We start from the raw sequence: 19967 nt of genomic DNA, 5'->3' as shown, positions 1-19967 counted from the left end.
TGTGAATAGCTGAATGAATTTTACATGTGTTATATTTCATGTGTTGTAATTTAATGAGGTGAATGCTATTATGATCCTCATTTTATTGATGAAGAAACCAAGACTCCAAGAAATAGGTAAAAACAAGTGAAACAAGGAGGGTGGAGCCATATTTGTATGTCTGTTTCATTAATTCAACTAATATTTAAATGCTTGTTTACCTTGTGGCAAATACTGGGCCCGGCACCAGGATGCATGAATGAATGAAGGTAGTGCTCCCTGTTTGTGGAACATAGATTTGATTAACAGTGATAATAATAATAATAATAATAATAATAATAATAATAATAATAATAGATAATAATAGATTAACCATAACAACAACACACTTAAATTGCACTTCCTTTGCACTAGACATTACTCTGAACAGTTTTTATATGTTGATTTACTTAATCCGCATCACAACCTTACACAGCAGGTACCATTATTATCCTCATTTTCAGATGAGGAAACGGAGGATGAAGAGAGTTTAAGAAACTTGTCTAAGGCCACACACTGTATATCTGTGTTAGAAATGTGATTCAAATCCAAGCAGCCTGGCTCCAGTGTCTGTGATCATAACCACTAAGCTTTGCCTCATCTAACAGTTGATTAAAAAAATGAATATCAGTCTTATGAGTGTTATAAAAGATGAAGTAAGGTTCAGTGGGGAACATATGAGAGTGAGTGTGTATCTCTTCTGCTAGGGGGCCTTATAAAGAAGGCATTCCTGAGGATGAGACATTTTAGCTATCATCTGAAAGTGAGTATGAGTAAGTTAGGTCAAGGAGAAGGGAGTAAAGGGGAGCATGACCAGCATGTGCAGAGGCTCTGAGATAATCACATTAGAATGACTAGAAGAATCCCAGTGTGGCTGGAGTGTGCTATAACTTCAAAAGATTGGTAGAGTCCAGACTGAGAAGGACCTGTTGGGCATTTAAAGGTTCTAGATTTTATTTTAAGAGCAATAGGAAGCTAATGAAGGATTTAAAATAGGAAATATGGCCTGATCTGGCTCGTTCTGAATAGAGTATGAAGAATTGACTAGAGACTTAAGTCACTTAGGAGGTTCTCCTGGAAATAAGGATTTTTAACCTGATGACAGAAGTAAGGTAGATATGTGAAGAGATTCAAGAAATACTTAGGGTGTAATCAGGATTTGATGATATATAGAATGAGGCAAGGGATTGAAGAGGAGTCCAGAGTATAAATTGCAGTAACAACTCCAGAGTTTCTGTATGAGGATGATTTAGCAATGGCAGTCTGACTGGAGGGAGCAGGGCCAGAGTGTGTCTTAAACTTGCTTGTATATAGTAAATGCAATCTTTTGACTTAGATTTTATACATTTATTTGTGGTGATTTAGGGGAGGTAATGATAGAGATTAGCAGGTGACATTCCTAGTGCTGCAAGGGTAACTCCCTAGTTTTGACTGAGTACAATTGAGTGGATACTTCCTGAAATAGGTAACCCTGGAAGAGGAGTAAGATAGGGGAGAGGATGTGTAGAAGGAGGTGGAGAGCACAACCTTAGTTTTGAATATGTTGAGTATGAGTTGTCTGTGTGAGGCATCCAAGTGGGAAAGTCTACTGGGCCGTTGATTGTATGGTTATGCTGCTTAGCAGAGATGCCAGAGCTAGAGAGGTAAATTGGAGAGTTCTGTGTGTACAGATGATCACTGACACCAGGAAAGTAGATGAAATCAACTAGGACAAAGTTAAAAGTGAGACATCTAAAATGTCAAAACAAAAAAAAAAAGTCAGAAAAAATTCCAGAATTAAAGATTTTTCTAGAGGAGTGCTGATAAGGGAGACAAAGAAGTAACAACTACATAAAGAGGCAGAGGGCAAAGTAGGACAGTGTGGTGTCAGAGATCAAGAGAAGAGAAATTTTCAAATACAAGAGAGTTAACTGGTGCAAAGAGGGCAAGTAAATGGGCTCTAAGAAAAAAAAAATTCTCCACTAAATTAATCAGTCATTAGTGTGAGCAATTTCCCTGGATTGATAAAGACAGGAAGAAGGTTAAGTAGAAGAAGAAATGGAAATGAGAAGTAAGGAAAGCATTTCAGAACAAGCAAGGAGGATAGTAACTGAAAGGGAAAGCGGTCGAAGAGCGTGTGCGCCTAAGCTGTCGACCTCATTTCTTCCCTTTTCATCTAGAAGTCACATTTTGTCATGTTAATTAATCTGTTTAATCAGTATATGACAGACAGGTTTGATTTTTTTTTTTTTTTTGAAAGAGACTATAACTGAGGAAACAGTCAAGGAAAAAGAAATACTGGATGAGAATTTTGGCAGGGTTTATGTGCCACATAGGGTAGGCGTCTTTACTTAGTGTCTTTTAGTTATTTTCTTCCTGTTTGTTCTCCCTCAAAATGAAAGTGAAATAGGAATAGAAGACTTTTATGAACAGAGGGATGTAAGACTAACAGTTCTAAAGTGAGAAAAGCAAGCCGAGTAAGTAACTGCTGCATTTCAACCTATAAATTGAAAATATCAGAGGGAACATGGAATCAGGCACAGTCTGAATCTTTGTGTATCCTGATCTCATGTTTATGTTCCATTCACATTTCTATGTTATGTCAAGAAAAAAAGATCTTTGGTTAAAGTTTTTGCTATTGATACAGAGGTTGAGTTTTGATTGTCAAGAAGAAAACTTGACTAGAATATTATTTCCAAAAGATTATATAGGAGAGATTTCTTAGTAAATATCAGTACTAAAGCTGCGCTTTGTTTGGTTATGACTTTCATAAGTAGTTAACTTTTATATAAAGTGAGATTGCGCTAGTTAGAACACTAGATTTTAGAATAAAACGCCTTACGTCACAGACACCTACGTGATGGGTGGGTGTTCTTTGTTGAGAATCTACTCCTAGAAACAGTTTCTACACTTCGAATCAGAATATACCTCCTTATACAAATAATTGGGAGAACTGGGTATCTGATAGTCTGAGGTTTATAGAAAAATGACAGATTCCTGACCTATAAAAATGGAAATTTTGCATTGGTCTAGAAACTATACTTAAGAAATTTGTCCTTTTCTTCTACGTATGCCAAGTAAGTTACGGTGCAAACCTTGGGCAGACAGTTGAGCTTTATCATTGATGTGTCAACATTTTTTCAGAAGATTTTATCATATATTTTGTTTCCTTTTAGATTTGATTTTTACTTTAAACATTTGGCACAATGGAATGAAAAATGTTGACAAGTTCGTTACATAACAGAAAATCCCTTGGGTAAAAACTGTGTCACTTCTGTATGATCCAGAGGTTTTCTGAGCTACTATAGGTGATTCATGAATGATTATAGAGTTGTAATAGTGACCAAGCAGCAGAGAAAATGTTGGGCATAGTAGTTCTAAACAAACTACTGTGGCCATATTCTACTTAATTATCTTCGTTTTGATTATTTTGTTGAAATTTGTACGTAGGATTGGTATCCAAGCATATCCTAGCTAAAAGTCCAAACATCCATATCTCTAGTTACATGATATACAAACCTAGTTACCAAGATAGCATTTTTGTCTACTTTGGTCATTTTTTTTTAGAATCACAAATGATTATAATTTCATAGTTGAAATGAACAGATTAAATTGCTTGAAAACACATGCATTACCCAAAAAAAAAGTTTGTTTACGGTTCTTACTGTGAAAGACTTAGAGGATACATAGTTAAATAAAGCTCAGAGAAGTTGCTTTCAAATTATATTCCAGCCCAGTCTGAGATTTTTTTTTTTTTTTCTGACCCAGTGCACTAATCTGAAAGGGCTCTTTCTGGGAAGGATTTTTAAAATTTGGTTTCCAGAGTCCCATGTTATTGACTATTCACTTCTACCTCTGAAAAATGAAGTCTTTTACAGTATATTGTCTTGATTTTTATGAGGCTGTTACTATGCTTATGAAACATGTGTTTTAAATAGGTGGTAGTTTGCTTGGATAGAGACCACATTTAGCTACTGACATCATCATTTGTTTTTAATAATTATCATTATGACTGTGACTGTGAAGGGCCATCTAAAAACTTAGCAGTGTAGAACAAGTTAAAAGTGATTTCTTTTTTTCCCACTACACTGCCCTTGTGCTGAATGCACTGCAGATAATTTTATTCTTCTGTAGTGTTTTTGAGAAAGAAGAAACAGTTCAACCTCTTAAGTGCCCAGGAAAAAGATCCAGCCTGAATTTCCAATACTCTTATGCCAAACTGACAATTTGGGCTACCAGAACTTTTATCAGTTATATTAAAGTTGTTGATACGAATTACACATCATTTCTGAGTAATAACAACAACAGTTGATATTTCTTAATTAAAATATTTATTTAGGCAGTCTTATTTACTACTGTGTATTCAAGTTATTTCCAAGACAGTATAGTAAGTAGGAACTTCATATAGAAAGAAACTTAGGTAACTAGAGAAAAAAAAATCTAACTCATTATCAGCTTCATCATCTGTAAAATGGAGATAATAATACATGCTACAAAGGTTTAACAAAGGACACTTGTATATCCTCAGACACAGTACTGCTAATGAATTTTAGTTATTTTGATGGTGCTTTCTGTATAAAGCCAATAGGTTTGGTGAAGTTCTAAACCCTAAGGCTCTTAAATTAAAATCTCTCCTTGTTAAGCAAAATATTATTTCTGTAATGTATTTTTGTGCATTATGTAAGTAAGACTTTGAATAATGCAGTTTTTTAGAATATGCTTGCTGATTTAACTTTGAACACATCGAGCAAGTTAGGGGAAATTAAAATGGTTACAAATATGTTTTTTTCAAATGAAGTAATAAAACAAATTTAGTTTTTTAGTTCTTTGAAGTAGATTTTTGGTAGACCTTTTTATCTTAAAATATGCATTTTGTCAGAAATAAATTGTCAATCTACTAGTAAGCTAGGGATCTACATTTTCTGAGAAAATTTGACTTGATAGGTTTTATATGATTGACAAGAGGAGTATTAAACGAGGAAGAGTAGACTGGAACAGGGGTAGGAAATGAATTTTAAGCCTTGGCTATATACTCCCATTACTAGTTCAGTTGAAGAAACTAGGTTCGCGCTGTGCAGTGTTTTCTGCCAGAGACACTGTGTGCCGGTCTGGTCTACAAGGAGATAACCAGACTCGGGGGTCTGAAGTTTTTGTAGCTGGCAGAAATAGAGTGATGGGCTGTTTTAGTCCAGGCTGGTGACTTCATTAACAACCGAACCGATTCTCTCAGCTGTAGGCATTTTATAAATTAAATGAATACAACTGTGTTTCACGTGATTTGCAATATGTAGATTATATTCAGAGAGATTAAATAATAACTTGGTAATAGATAACACAGGAAGAAGGCTTTCATTAACATTGAGCATCTCAGGAAGCTTCTTGCTTTTGGAGCTTGGTAGCTATTTTCTACACCATTTTCACCTCTTTTGTTTACTCTTTTCCTGAAGTCATGGTTTGCAAGTATCTGTAGCTGTCTCTAATTTTACTCAAAACAGAAGTTTTGATATAGCATTTAAATGGTTTCTTAAAACTTACAGTTCTTTAAGCAAGGCAGAGCTAAGAAATTCCTACAATTCTTACACCTGCTTTTGTTTTCTATTCCTTCTTTGCTTTAAAAGAAAAATAAATAGCAAAGCACTTTATAAAATGTTGTGAGAGATAATGAAAGAAGGGTCCCCAGATCTACCTAGTTTCCTTGATCATTCAGTCTCTCAGCTGTCTGTCTGCACCAATTCCAGATGCCTGCAGATGACTGTGGTTTTGGCAGCAGTGGGGCAAACATTTCAGCAACATAACTAAAGGGAAAATCATATGTGGATAAATGGCTAACAGCAAATTTTTCAAAGATTGTCAAGGGGAGGACAGATGTTTTAGAAGCCCTGCTCTTGATAATTTTATGTAAGCTAAAGATCTGTTAATTCAGTTATTTTATCAGAATGCCATTTGGTAAAATACCTTCTCTAACACATTGAGTGTAAACTGAATCTTTGAAAGTTGTAACGAGTTGTTAATTTTTTTTCCAGCTGCTGTTTATATCAAGGACATAGTCGTAACAAAGTAGTACAAAAACAAAGTGATTTTACCATTTGGTAGCCCAGTTTTATAATTGGTTCACACTTTAATATTATAGGAGAGGATTTCTTATGAATTAGAAGTGAAGACGTAAGAATTGATACTCCTTAGTTTCATGGGCTTGGCGTCTCATCTCTTGAAGAGAATCTTTTTTCCTTTCTACTACAGATCTGTATTTTAAATCTTGTGAATTGTCATCTCACAGGATAAAAGCTAGAACAGAGATTCTGTCAGATTCTCTTTTAATAAGTGCTACAGAGGAATGCAAAAAGATATGTCCTTCATTGCAATATAAAGTGGACCTAATAACCAAAAAGCCTGAGTAATTTTGATTTTATTAAGTTTTTATTGCTTTTGTTGTTACTGTTTTCAAGACGGAAAACTTGTTCTTAGTATTATATCAAGTCCTTGAACTTGTATGAGGAACGCAATTGTGTCACAGAAGAGTTTTCTTTCTGCAAGCAACTGGCAGAAATACTGCATGTTTGATTATATAGCAATTTTTATTCCCCATACATTTTTATGTTCCCTCAAGCTGTTATTCATCATAAAAAGAAAAAAAATTAATTTTGTCTTTGAAATGTAGGTGCTCTTTTTTGGGAGAAGGGGGAGAGGTGACTTTAAAGTGGTCTGTATCAATTTCTGTAGAGGTTCTTGATTGTATTTGCCATTTTACAAAGATTTTATATGTTGAGATAGATATATATTGTGAACATCACCGATAGACTTGTGAAATTGCCATTTCCATAATTTAGAAAACAAATTCCTTACAGGATTAGTCAGGGGGAGAAGATGAAATATACCAAAATATATGAATTTTAGAAACTAACAGAGCACAGTAAATTTTCTTCTCCCCAACCTTCCCAACAGAGTACAGGCTATAATCCCTCCCTAGATTATCTGTCTATGAATTTGAAAGAAGAGAAAGAATTTACTAGCATTTAATTGCAGCAAAGTTCTTCCTGACAACTTCTTTTGGAGCCCTTGCATCTTCTCAGTGTTTCTAAAGGAGCCAGTGGTAGTTATTCTTGATGCTCTAGCAACTGAAGAATAAAATCCTGAGCATTCCATTAAATAAAAGTACCAGCTTATAAAGTATGTCATTGCATGTTAATATTCTTTGATTCCCTAACAACAAATATGGTTCTCAGGTGTGTGTGATTTCCGTCTGAATCAAAGGGAGTCATGTACACAAAGTTAAAATTTGATGCAGTGCCACTTTGAAATATAGTGTTTCTATAACACTTGCTTTTAAACTTTAAGTGAGAACCACAATAGATGTGAGAAAGAATTATGACAAGGACAGTCTAATTTAAATTTTATCAATTTTAGGAAATGTCATCTTTTTATTGGTTTCAGAGACTTTTTTCAAATGTTTTAAACACAATTTTCAGATAACAATAATGAAAAGCTGAGCCCCAAACCAGGGACAGGTGAACCAGTTTTAAGTTTGCACTACAGCACAGAAGGAACAACTACAAGCACAATAAAACTGAACTTTACAGATGAATGGTAAGTTAATATTTTTGTAAAGATGTTCTTAGCCATTGTATAGGATTGTATTAGATATTATTTTTAGCATTTCATCATCTATATCTTTTGTTTTGCAATAATACATTGGTTCTCAAACTTCAGTGTGCCTCAGAATCACTTGGAGAGCTTGTTAAACCACAGATTACTAGACGCCACACTCAGAGTTTGAGGTGGGTCAGAGAATTTGCATTTCTAAAAACTTCCAGGTGATACTGACGTTGCTGGTCCTGAGATATTTCTTCTGATAGAAAATGCAAAAGATAAAATTAATCACCTATAGACCATTAGTGCAAAAATAATAAACCTATAGGAGCCTTTTGCAGTCTTGGTTCTATGTATAAAGTGTGTGTATGTGTATACATACATATATATTTTGGGTTTGAGTTTTAAAACATGATTTTAATCATACTGATGTATTAAATTCTCCCCTGCATTTATTTGCGTTAACTTTATAATAAGTATTCCCACATTACTGCTTAGTGTTCGTATCTATTACTTTACCAGCTCTATCATAGATTCCATCAAGTGGATGTACCGTAGTTTTACTTAACCATTACCCTTTAATTGGGCAGTGAATTTCTTTCTTTATTCTTGCCGAGTAAGATTATAATGAATATCTTTGTTTATAAATTTTTCCTACCATTAAGATGATCGATTTGAGATATTTCTACAGAAATGAACTATATCTAGGTCAAAAGATATTACAGAATTATTTCAAAAAGATCTTCTGTCATTACATTTCTCTCAGCAGCATATGACAGTACACATTTTGCTGTCTCCAGGCCAATGTTCAATATCAATATGTTCACTTATTTTTAACTTATATATTTGATTTTTTAAATAATTTTAATTTAATTGATTATTAGTGAGGTTGAACTTTAACGGTTGTATAGATTCTCTTTAATGACATTTCTGATTATATTTTTTGCTTGTTAATCTAGTTAAATCTTACATTTAAAAAAAATCTAGTTATGTGAGCTTCTTATATTTTTTCCCACTGTCTTATCACCTTTTGCACAAGACAGTATCCAAACTTTTGTATTTAAATTTATTACTATTATTATATTAATATTACTTATATAGACAATATAATCTTAATATATAATTAATTATATATTAATATAATTATGTGATTACATGTGGTGATTATATTAATCATTTAATAACCAATATATTAATTATCTTATATAATTAATATATTATCATATTAACATATTTAATTGTATATTAATATTACACAATATATAATATATTGTATATAAATAATATATAATATAGTTATATATTTTTATTAATATATAATTAATTATATGTTAACATATGATATTTATTCCAATTCACTGGTTTCCATTTGTGTTTATGTGTGTATGTATTTTCTAATAAAATCTTTGATTAAATAGAATTTTCAAATATTATTGAATATCTTCTGTGTTCCAAAATCTGTTCTAGACTCTGGGAATAAATACATCAATGAAAAAAAACAGACAAAAAATCTCTGCCCTGTTGGAGCTTACATTCTGAGTGGGGGAGACAAGACAATAAACGTGATAAGTGAATTGTGTAGTACGTTAGATGGTAGTAAGTGCTATGGAAGAAAATAGAGCAGGTAAGGATGTTTGGGAGATTTAGGGAAAGGGTAGGCATCATTGAGAAGATGACATTTGGACAGAAAATTTGAAGAGTAGGGAGTGAGCTATGCATATATCTGGGGGGAGAGCATTCTAGGCAGAGAAGAAGCCAGTGCAGTGGCTTTGAAGCAGGAGCAGACTTAGTATGTTCAAGAATCTTTAAAAAAAACAGTGTAGCTGGAGTGGAGTGACCAAAGGAAAGACAAGTAGCAAATAAGATCAGCCAGGTAAATGAGGAGGAGCTTTAAAAGACTAAAGGATATCTTTGGTTGCTGTGTAGAGAATAGGCCTTAGGTAGAAGCCAGGAGACCAGTTAAAAGGCTTTGGCAGTAAGCAAGGTGAGAGGTATTAGAGCAGGATAGGAACAGTGGAGGTAGTAAGAAGAGATTGGAATCTAGATATGTATTTGAAGGTACAGTCAGTAGAATTTCTTTATGAACGCTAGTGTTTGATCTCAGCTTTCAAAAATCATATCTATGTCCCCTTTTCTTAAAACATAATTTAAGGTCACAGAAGATTGTCATACTTACTTACTCTTTGTCTTTTCTATTCTCATGTTTCTGTACAAAAGGGGCTGATTTCTTATAAAGAATCTCATCTGAGCATTTTTAAGCAAAAATCTTTAGTCCCACTCTTCTTTTGAATGCTACTTTCCTTCTTAAAAAACTGACCAGGAATTATATTCTCTCATTCATTAGTTTCTTATTTCTTTATCAAAAAAGTAAGTAGCTTTTTTTCTGATTATGAACGTATTTGGTATTCACTGTAAAAAAAAAAAAAATTCAAAAAAGTATCCAGTCTTTATCATCTCTGCCAGTATGGTGTCTTGCTTTTATTTTAGTTTCTTTGATGACAGAGAAAGCAATAGAGCACACTGACCAAGAGCCTGGACTCTGAACCTAACTAGCTGTTGAACCTCTTTAAATCTCAGTTCTCTCATCTGAAAATGGCCATATTTAATAGAACATACTTAAAAGATTTGTTGGGAAGATTTAATGAGATCATGCAGAAAGAATACATAGCACTTAGCACATTGACTGGCACATGGTAGGCTTTAAATAATTGTTAGCTAAATCATCATCTCTTGCAAATTGCCTTTCAAATCTTTTGCCCAGTTTTCTACTGTGGTGTTTTATCTTTTCTGATTGATTTATAAGAGCTATTTATTGTAGACTTAAGGTGAGGGTAATACCATTTGTCTTTCATTTGTTACAGATATTTTCCCCAGTTTGTTGTTTGTCTTTCAGTTCACTTATGACAGTTTGCTTTATGGTTTCAGCCTTGTGAGCTCGTGCTCCTTGTCTTTCCTGGGATTAGGAGGAAAGTTTCTTCTTATTTTCCTCTTATAGTTCTGTGATTTTATATCGAGAATACATGTTGGATCCTTCTACAATTTATTTTACCATAAAGTATGATGTAGAGCTTATAGCTTAGTTTTTTCCACATGGCTTTCCCTTTGTCCCAGTGCCATTTATTGAACAATCTAGTCATTTATCTGTGATTTAAAATGCCATATTAACACATGCTAAATGTATTTACTTGGTTACTTTGTCTTTTCCACTAATGGCTCTCTATTCCAACATCAATACCATAATTTTTAATTATCATAACTATTATACATGGAGCATTTTGTTTAATCCTATATCATAGCTTTCTCAACGGAAAAAAAAAATATTTATATATCACATTGGCTTCTCTTTACCAGAATTGCTATATATATATTTCTTTCTGATTAAAAAGAAATACACGCTCATTTAAAAAAAAAATCAGAATCTAGAGAAAAGTATGAAAAAAATCACTTGCAATAATCCTCCTGAGATGACCCTTAAAGTTGATGAATACCCTTTCTGCCATTTTTCTCTGCGTATAATCCCATGTAGGTATATATTCTTTTAAAAAATATCATATTATCTATGGATGCCCTTTTAAAAAATTTAAATTGACTTCTGTAATTAGTCTAAAAGTGTTTTTTAAAAATTTTGGCAAAAATTCCATGATAATTAGTTGTTTATTGAGTCACTGCTATTTGTCTATAATTAATGTTTTTAAGTTACTGTAACTGTTAAGTTTCTTTTTCTTGTTTGCATTTATTCTGAATTTAAGAAACTGTTGCATCTCTGTGAATTTAATTTTAATCTTAGTCAGATTGTTACACATTTTCCTCTATTTTCTCCCCCACTCAATCCTTTTTATGCATATGTCATGATTTGTCACAGAATGTTCATTGAAAATTATTTATTTAAATCTGCCTAGTATTCTGCTCTAGCCAAAAATTCTAACAGAATTATGATCATCATCAGGTAGGTATTAAAACTAAAACAAAAAACATTATTCTATCCTTCTGCAAAGCCATGGTGTATATCGAATATGTCAACCACCCACCATATTTGAACAACAACCTAGAACTGGCAATTATCTACAGAGGGCAGTTCAAAGACCAAAGAAATTTCTAGTCCTCTTTTCAAGTATTAATTTAAAAGTAGCCTAGAACAACAATGTCTAAAAGAGCATGTGATCAAAGTCTGTAAAGCCATTAAGGATTTGAATATGGTGAACCATCTGTAGTTAAGGACATGAAGAGAGATTATATAGTTAAGTTAAAATTCAATAGAATTGTAGAAATATATACCAGATCATAGAAGCATGAAAGCTGTGAAGAAGTGGTCCTTTTTTATTTTTTGATCTCTTTTTTAAGATTAAAGTGGATTAAAATAATCACCTTAATTTTTTAAAGTGATGTTTTGCGAATAGTATTAGAATGATAAATACCGTATTTTATTTGTAAGTCTGAATTTTGTCATCCGTTTCTCTAGCTGTAACATGTAAAAATTATCCTAAAAATTCATGCTTGTTAACTTTTTGGTGGGGCCACTTCTTTTGTTCGGATGACAGGAGCAGCACTGCCTCAAGCTCTAGAGGCAATGGGAGCCACTCCAAATCTGAGGATCAGGAGGAACCCTCAGTCCCCCAGACCTCAGTGCAACCACCAGAAGGAGAGAATGAAACACGTAAGGTGTTATTTTGCTTTTGTCATTACAGAACCCCAGTGTTGGATGTTTACCTATTTTTATGTTACCTCAATGCTGCAGTTTTGTTTCTTGTTTTTAATACATTACTTTTGCCTCAGTAGTCCAGTTACTGCTATTGATAAACAAATAGCACATGGAAAAGGTAGGGACCTTAAGCATTTAAGATGGGGAGTCACAGTGAAGCACAGTTCCCCCTGTGGACACACTGGCCAGGATAACCAGTGGTCATCAAACTGAACATATGTGAGATATAAATATTTGAATTGTCTTGACCATTTTTATACCTGGCAGTGAAATGTAGAGTATCTGTCTTGATTTTTTCAGAGTACAGTGGTTTATAGAGGGGGAAGAAAAGGAATAAAATCTAAAGAGGTTATGAGTGAATCTTATATCATACCCTTTCCTAGACTATATTTATGTGTTCATTATATGAAATTTAGGGGCCAACACAGCCTAATACACAGTAAATTTTCAATAAATACTTGATAAGTGAAGGAATAAATAAATATTTTTCATTAAATGAGTAGATACCTCAGAATAACAGAATTTACAAGAATTAAATACGCGTAAGACAACTGCCTACTAAGCAAATGTCCTGTTAGTAACAAAAAAGACCAATCCTTTGTGGGTCTTGGAATTAAATTCTGGAAATAAGTATTGTCAGTGGCCAAACAGAATTTATGGTGGGTCAACTTTACTATTTGTTCATTATAGTTCAAATTAGACCAAATGCATGATAAAAGGGCAGAAAAATACTCAGTTTTAAATTTAGGTTTTGTGAAGTTTGGGGAAAAAAAGTGAGATGGAGGAATGTCAGTTGTAAGGGATGATCTGAAGCAGATACTCTTCACATAGAGTTCATGAAGGTCCATGACTGGCTTTGGGATGAGGCAAAGGACAGAATTTCACATCCATCCCTGATAGTGTCCATATAATTTTGTGTGTACATACATAGTATTTGCATTATACTGAGGAGAGGGATAACTGAGTATCAAAAGTTTCTATGACCCAAAAAGGGGTAAGAACAACTTATACATAGGAAAGCTGGAGTATTAAATTGGTGTTTATTTTTCTAAAAAAAAAAAAATTAGGATTTAGTAATAATTTGGTTTAATTCCCAGAAGCTCCTGAAGACTCATCAGAGGATGTGACAACATCTCAGGAAGGTACATCTGCAGAAAACACAGTTCAAAACCATGTAGATAGAGGTGAGTTGTCTTGTTCTCTTTAGATAATTCCTTCATATAGGAAAATACCAAGCCTCAATCTGTATTGGTCCCTCCAGAGTTAGAGGCCATTTCCAGGTAGATGTAGAATTTTCTGCTCCATATAGGGGAATAGACTTTATATTAGGAAATGTCTACATCAGCTTTGAAGTTAGATTAAATAATTAATGTTGCCCACATGACCAGCTGTTACTGCTTTATTTTCTGACAGCACAATCAGATAAGTTTACTTCTGAGCCATTGGATTCTGGCTCAGGAGAAAGGAATGACTTGAATCTTGATAGCCCTTGTGGGGTTCCAGAAGAATCCATTTTGTCTGAAAAAGGCAAGGAACCAGGGACTTCGGATCCAACTAGCGCTGAAAGTGCCACCAGTCAAAGTACCAGCAATCCTGAGCCTCAGTTGCAAACAGAAGCCATCGGGCCTTTGGCTCATGAGGAAACATTGTCCAGGGACTCTGCTCTCCAGGACACAGATGACAGTGACGATGACCCAGTCCTTATCCCAGGTGCAAGGTATCGAGCAGGACCTGGCGATAGGTTGGTAAATTTTTAATTAACATGAACTATAAAAATACAATGCACAAGGCTTTGTTTGTGAAATCACATAAAGAAGTCTCTCCATTTTTGACAGTTACTTCCTCTAAGGGTTTCTCAGTCATATAAACTCCCATAATTTTCTAAACTATAAATGATTTCACATATTACATTCTTTAAGCAAACTGTACATTAAGAGGGGAATAAAAAGTCTCATTGTTCTGAATCTTCAGTACTAAAGCTTGGGCCTCAATTTACAGATCAAGAGAAAGGAATGTTGAGAATGACCAACAGGTTATTTATGAAGTTAGGGTTATATTTAGTTGCCAGATTACCCTCTACACATCCTGGCCTTTATTGGTTTTGGAGTTGTTTTTTTTTTAATATTCAGTTTTCCTGCTTTTCTGTTGACCCTGGGTTAGGGTGTGTGATAGTAGTTCTCTTTTTGAGAATATTATGTTTTTCTCTGATTTCTACTAAACTTAGTAACTCAATTTCAAAAATAAAAAATCACACCAAGTAACAAATATTGTAACTACAATAAAGAATTAATTTGCTAACATGTTCATATACTTTTTCCATTTTTCATTTTATGTGTTCATAAGGATATATTTATTTTTCAGTTGATAAAGTAAATCTTTTAAAGTGTATTGCATTCCATACTTTTCTAAAACTATTTCTATAATTAGTGCCATCATATTTCATTGTATGTTTTGTCCTCTTCCAGAGAATCAAATTTTATTTTTAAAATCTTAGCTTACATAGGCATGAAGAACCATTTCACATATTTCTGTGTTCAATGTACTGCTATTTATAAAATATTCTGACAATTCTGTCAAGTGAAAAATATAATAAAAAGATTAATTTGCCATTAAAGAATAGCAATGTTGTATAATGATCAAGAGCATAATGACTTGGATTCTGGTTTTAAACTTACCCGCTGTTTCCTCATTTAATTTAATGTCTCTTTAAGGTTTGGTTTCCTTATCTATACAACAGGCTTATGATTATCTAGAATTACTGTCAGAATTTTTTAAAAAAATCAATCACAAGGCCTGTCTCAAACTGAAAGCACTGAATAAGTGATAGCTATATTACACAATCAAGGTATTCCATGCGGCTATGTAGACTTAAAAAGCAATTACACAGACAATACTTCAGTGAAAAAAACAATATATATATGTATATATATTTATTTAAAAAATCAGTTACAGTAAGAATGGCCCTAGGGGTAAAGACTGACAAAGCAGAATTCCTGAACGTTACAGCTTGCAGTTCAGTAAAACTGCCTTTTCTTAACTATGAAGTCATATTTGGTCAAAGTGTTTACTTTGCAATGACTCCATTTTTAAATGTAGAGGAAGTAAATCTTTTTCCTATATTTGTATTTAGAGATTAATCAAGCATCTTCTCTTTACCTGCCTCACATTAGTCTTCAGTTTTCTTAGTTTATATTTTAGGCAGGTAAAACTTAGTTTCATTTCTTTCCATACCCAAAGGGAGTCCTTAGAATATTTTACCACTTGATGTCTGCAGGTAAGGTTGGCGAGCACAGCACAATTTGAAAATCAACTCAGTGGTTTCTAAAGCACAGGGTGAAGAGCTAGAGTCTATAATCATTTTAAGTTTGTACATTTATGGCTTTCTAATTATGTAAGCAAACATATGTCCTTATTTTTTTCTGTACTTATGTAGCTAAAAATGATACTAAGGTCATGACTGAAAATAAAATTTAAGCATCCATTTTCTAGTGAAATGTACCATATTACTTATCAGGTCAATTTTTTTTTTTAAATAAGAAATTATATATTTTTAATAGATATTAGGACACTTGCAAAAAATCCTAATTATTTAGCATCTTCTATTCAGGCTAATTCTAACACTTTCCCCTAGTATTCTTTATGGCTGAGGAAATAGGTGCTAAGCAGGGATTTTGTATATTCTAGACCTAAGGAGATTTTTTTTTTTTAACACAGTAAATGAGAAAGGAGGATTTGGAGAGAGAGTTGGTCCTAGATTATCCAAAATGTCTTGCAACTTATTGTCCTTAGTTTGGATATATTACCAGATACTATAGTATCTTTCTATTGAGTATTAGCATTTACTTATCATTTTCATAATACTTAAATGATGTATATGTTTTAGGGGTTCTCCTGGGGTTTAGATCGGCCACAAAATTCTCACCTAATAGCCTCATTGACCCAAGAAACCCAGGTGCTGAACTAGACTAGCAGAATCTTTTAGAGGAGAAATGATCAGAGACAGCAGCCTGAAAATGACCCCACCTCATGCATGTCTCTTGAATTCATAGTCTCCTGGTTAGATCCAGATTTGAAACCACCTCTGGGTCTACATTTGCTTCTGTACTTTTTTGTAAACTACATATTATTTAATATTCTATATATTCAGTTTAAGTATTTAGCCTTAGTTTGTCCTATTATTTTGTTTTATTTTATAGGACATAGTGGTAAACTTACTAAAGAGTAACAGACAAACAATAAGATTCTTCCCTTTGAGAAAGTTAATTTTTTGAAGAAGAGAGGACAGATACACAAGCCTTCATGAGACCATGGAAAACAGTTTTAATAAACATATGAAATTAAATCCAGTATTCTGTATGTATACAGTTGAACATACTGAGATAATGCTCAAGTGACTATAGTGACTATTTCACAATTAAATCAGTTTTTCTTGGAAATTTACATTACTCTTTCCTAGCTACTTATAAAAAATTTGTAAATAGTGAAAAATCTTCCTTCTGACTTTTCTCTAAATAATTCTGATAGTTCCTAACTTCTGTGGCACCACCTTGATTAAATCTTGAACTGCCTATATAAAGTGTACTTCTCATTTCTGCACCTTGCCAAGAGCTCTTCATCCTTGACACAGTTGCTCATTTATCTTCTGAATTTGGAGGAAAAGGCATGTTAACTTTTATTCTAAAGAGAAAGTTTAAGAAATTTTGCTTCTTAAGAATATGAAAAGAATCATTTACCAGCTTATAAGTAGGCATATGATTTTTGAGAATTTCTATTTCCAAGAGGACAAAGAATTAACAAAGTTCCTTTGTAAAAATCTACCATTTGGTTCTTAGAATCTGACGATACATATCACACCCAGATGAAATGCCCAACTAAGAGGTTGCATGTCTTAAAGATCCCCCCTTGCTGCCATTTGAGAAACCCAGTCAAGATTAGTTTGGTTATGGCAGAAAAATGGTACCAAAATTTAAAATGGTTGAAGTATGTACTTAGATCTGTAGTTTATACGGAGAATTACATCGTGGATCTCATAATTTTTTAAATGAAACCTAAAAGGTTTATACCTAAGGCATTTTTGACACACATTTAATAAAAATGTCAAAACAGTTCTTTGCAATGCAAAGTAATGATTTTTCATAAAGATTTGCATTCTTATAATATGGTTAAATAAATATAACCCAGGTTTTCACTTTGGGGCTAAGATCAAGCATGACAAGGAAATGTCTTAGAAAATAAAGCCCTTAACAACTAACGTAGATATTTTTAAATGGAATGCTCTTCTCATTAACTATAGCTGGTCTCAGTATAAATATAACTGGGACTCTCTATAGCAGAGGTCAGCAGACTTTGTCCTAAAAGGCCAGATAGTAAATATTTTAGGTTTTGCTGACCAAAGAGGCAAAATGGAGGCTATTATGTAGGCACTTATATAACCATTTAAAATGTAACCGTGTACAAATGTAAAAATTGTTCTTCACCGATGGGCCATTATAAAAATAGGCAGCTGGCCAGATTTGGCCCAAGAGTCATAGTTTGCTGATCCCTGCTTAACAGCAAATCAGTCTTACAGAGAGAAACCAAGCTACAGTCTAAGGTAAAATGCCTCTACTCACAGATAACCAGAGTTTAAAACAATAAAATCTATAAATCACCACGTATTTGGTCCCCTTCAACTTTGTCTACAGCAGGAACACAAAACATTAGATGGAAACTAAATTGAGGAGAGAAAGAAACATACTTTCTAATATGGTATTAAAAAAACAATAAATAAAAGATGTATGTGTATCCCTTGGTGGTTTTATATATTGGATTTTGAAACATAAACAAGTGCCCTTGGGATGAAAGGAAAGTGGTCAGGTTTTTCATTTCGATGGTCTTAATATAAACTGTTTTCACAGTGCCAAATCCATCTTACAGTGAACGGTATGATGTCCTGGTGGATTGCTCCTCTTGCCAAACCCAAGAGGTTTTTTGCTCTTTAAAAAAAGGCAAGCATCTAAGTAAGCTTCCTGAAGAAGTCCTCAAATGATCTTGAATTGTTTTTATAGACTCAATTAAGATGTTCTAAAGATTTTTTTCTGTAAAGATTAAAATATTAACCCTGTATCATCTATTAATCACTTGTTAAAAGTATTTCTTGTTTGCATAGAAATTTGGTTTCCATTTACCTATTCTGGGCTCTGTGGAGCACGACCTTCATTTTTAAAGCCAAAATTCTTTGCGTACTGTAAATTTGCCACCATCTATTTAGTCATCATTATAATCACTGTTTCAGCATTTCTAATGATTCAGGTTTATTCTCAATTAAAATTGCAGAGAAAAAAAGTAATCATAGAGAAAGAACTGAACTCCTAGGGAGTTAAAAGCTCTGCTGTTCTTTACTTTCCTGTTACACAGTCTTACAGTTAGGACAAGTGAGTCAGCTCAGGGATTAATTATTTAGTTCCCAAAGAGCAGCTCAGCCCCCGGGAGCTAATGTAGGTGGTCCAGTGAATGGTATTGATAATATGAGTCTGCATTTCCCTACATTCTGTAACAGGGTTAGGCTCTAATCTGTTTAAAACATAAAAGGGATTAAGTGTACCATCTTCTCTCTAATCTGTCTTCAGTGAGTGTTTCTGTTTCCTTAATTTCCCCATACACATTTATTTGAATGACATATTGTCACATAATACCCTAACATAACAAAGGGAAACAAAAGTTTTTTAAATTTAGATGATTGACGGTAAAAGTGGTGACCTTAATGCTTTAAATATTTGGTTCTTTGAAGTCTTTGTGAGTGACTTTAGTTGTTGTGTTCCCTTCACTAGATTTAATATCAGAGGAACAACAATAGGTGATAGAATAATGAGGTAATTCAGTATGTTCCTTCATTATTTTATTTTTGCCAGGTCCTCTCTTTCCACAGCTAACCACCTTTCCTATTAACAGTTAATACTTCTTTGAACTTACTGAACTCTAAGTGCTAAGCATTATAAAGCGGGTTGCTTTTCACAAACTATATTTAGCTGCATGCACTGCATGGGAATAGAATGAAAAGAGATTTCCTGTGTGCAGACGTAATTGATGTTCACTTCACATGTGTCATATGATAAAGTAACTAGAATCTGAAATGCTGTACTTTACATATTAGTTAATTGCTTTGAATATTTTGTTGAAGAATGCAACTTCTGTTTTTTAAAACCTTATTGGGGATAACAGCAGCTTTTCTGTATTGGTCAAGTATACTTTTCCTTGAGATCAGTAACAAAAAATGGACTTGTGTCTAATTCTGTGCATAGGTTTAAGATTCTGATTTTTGTTTTAAAGAAAGCAGTTTTCTCCTAAGTAGCTTAGTAATTTAAGAATATCACACATTAAATGATACATAACTATATAACTTTCAAACACTTCTGTCATTTGAAGACTAACAATGGAGTACATTTTAAAATGTAACTTTAAAGTGAATCTCAGTTTCATTAATTGACCCAAAACCTGGTTTACTGACAAAATCAGTCTTGTACCGAATTCTAGTGGCACGTGTCATTTGTTTTCTAAAACAAAGTGGGATATAAAACATAATATAGAGCAACAATCAGAAGTGTAAGATTGGTGGAGTTACTGATGGGGAATACAGAAATGATGAAATAAGCCAGAAAATATTGTAGATGTATAGAAATTCCTGGTTAAGGCCCATTCTCATGAG

The 19967-nt window shown here is 33.3% G+C and overlaps 1 protein-coding gene across 7 annotated transcripts in view; it reads left to right on the top strand.

Annotated features, from left to right (window-relative positions):
- DCAF6 (DDB1 and CUL4 associated factor 6) overlaps window positions 1-19967 on the top strand; it is a 117931-nt gene that overhangs the window by 77103 nt on the left and 20861 nt on the right. For 3 of the 7 annotated variants that reach the window (XM_032463788.1, XM_032463793.1, XM_032463791.1), the window contains 5 exons: window positions 7464-7581; window positions 12123-12238; window positions 13381-13467; window positions 13697-14024; window positions 19093-19134. In XM_032463788.1, the coding sequence (XP_032319679.1) occupies window positions 7464-7581; window positions 12123-12238; window positions 13381-13467; window positions 13697-14024; window positions 19093-19134 (691 nt within the window). The remainder of the gene's footprint in view (window positions 1-7463; window positions 7582-12122; window positions 12239-13380; window positions 13468-13696; window positions 14025-19092; window positions 19135-19967) is intronic. The other 4 variants (XM_032463792.1, XM_032463790.1, XM_032463794.1 and 1 more) reach the window with 2 other exon arrangements.

This window comes from Camelus ferus, chromosome 21 (assembly GCF_009834535.1).
Source record: "Camelus ferus isolate YT-003-E chromosome 21, BCGSAC_Cfer_1.0, whole genome shotgun sequence".
NCBI classification, from domain to species: domain Eukaryota; kingdom Metazoa; phylum Chordata; class Mammalia; order Artiodactyla; family Camelidae; genus Camelus; species Camelus ferus.
Note: the sequence above shows the minus strand (reverse complement) of the source record. Positions and strands in the feature narration are given on the sequence as shown.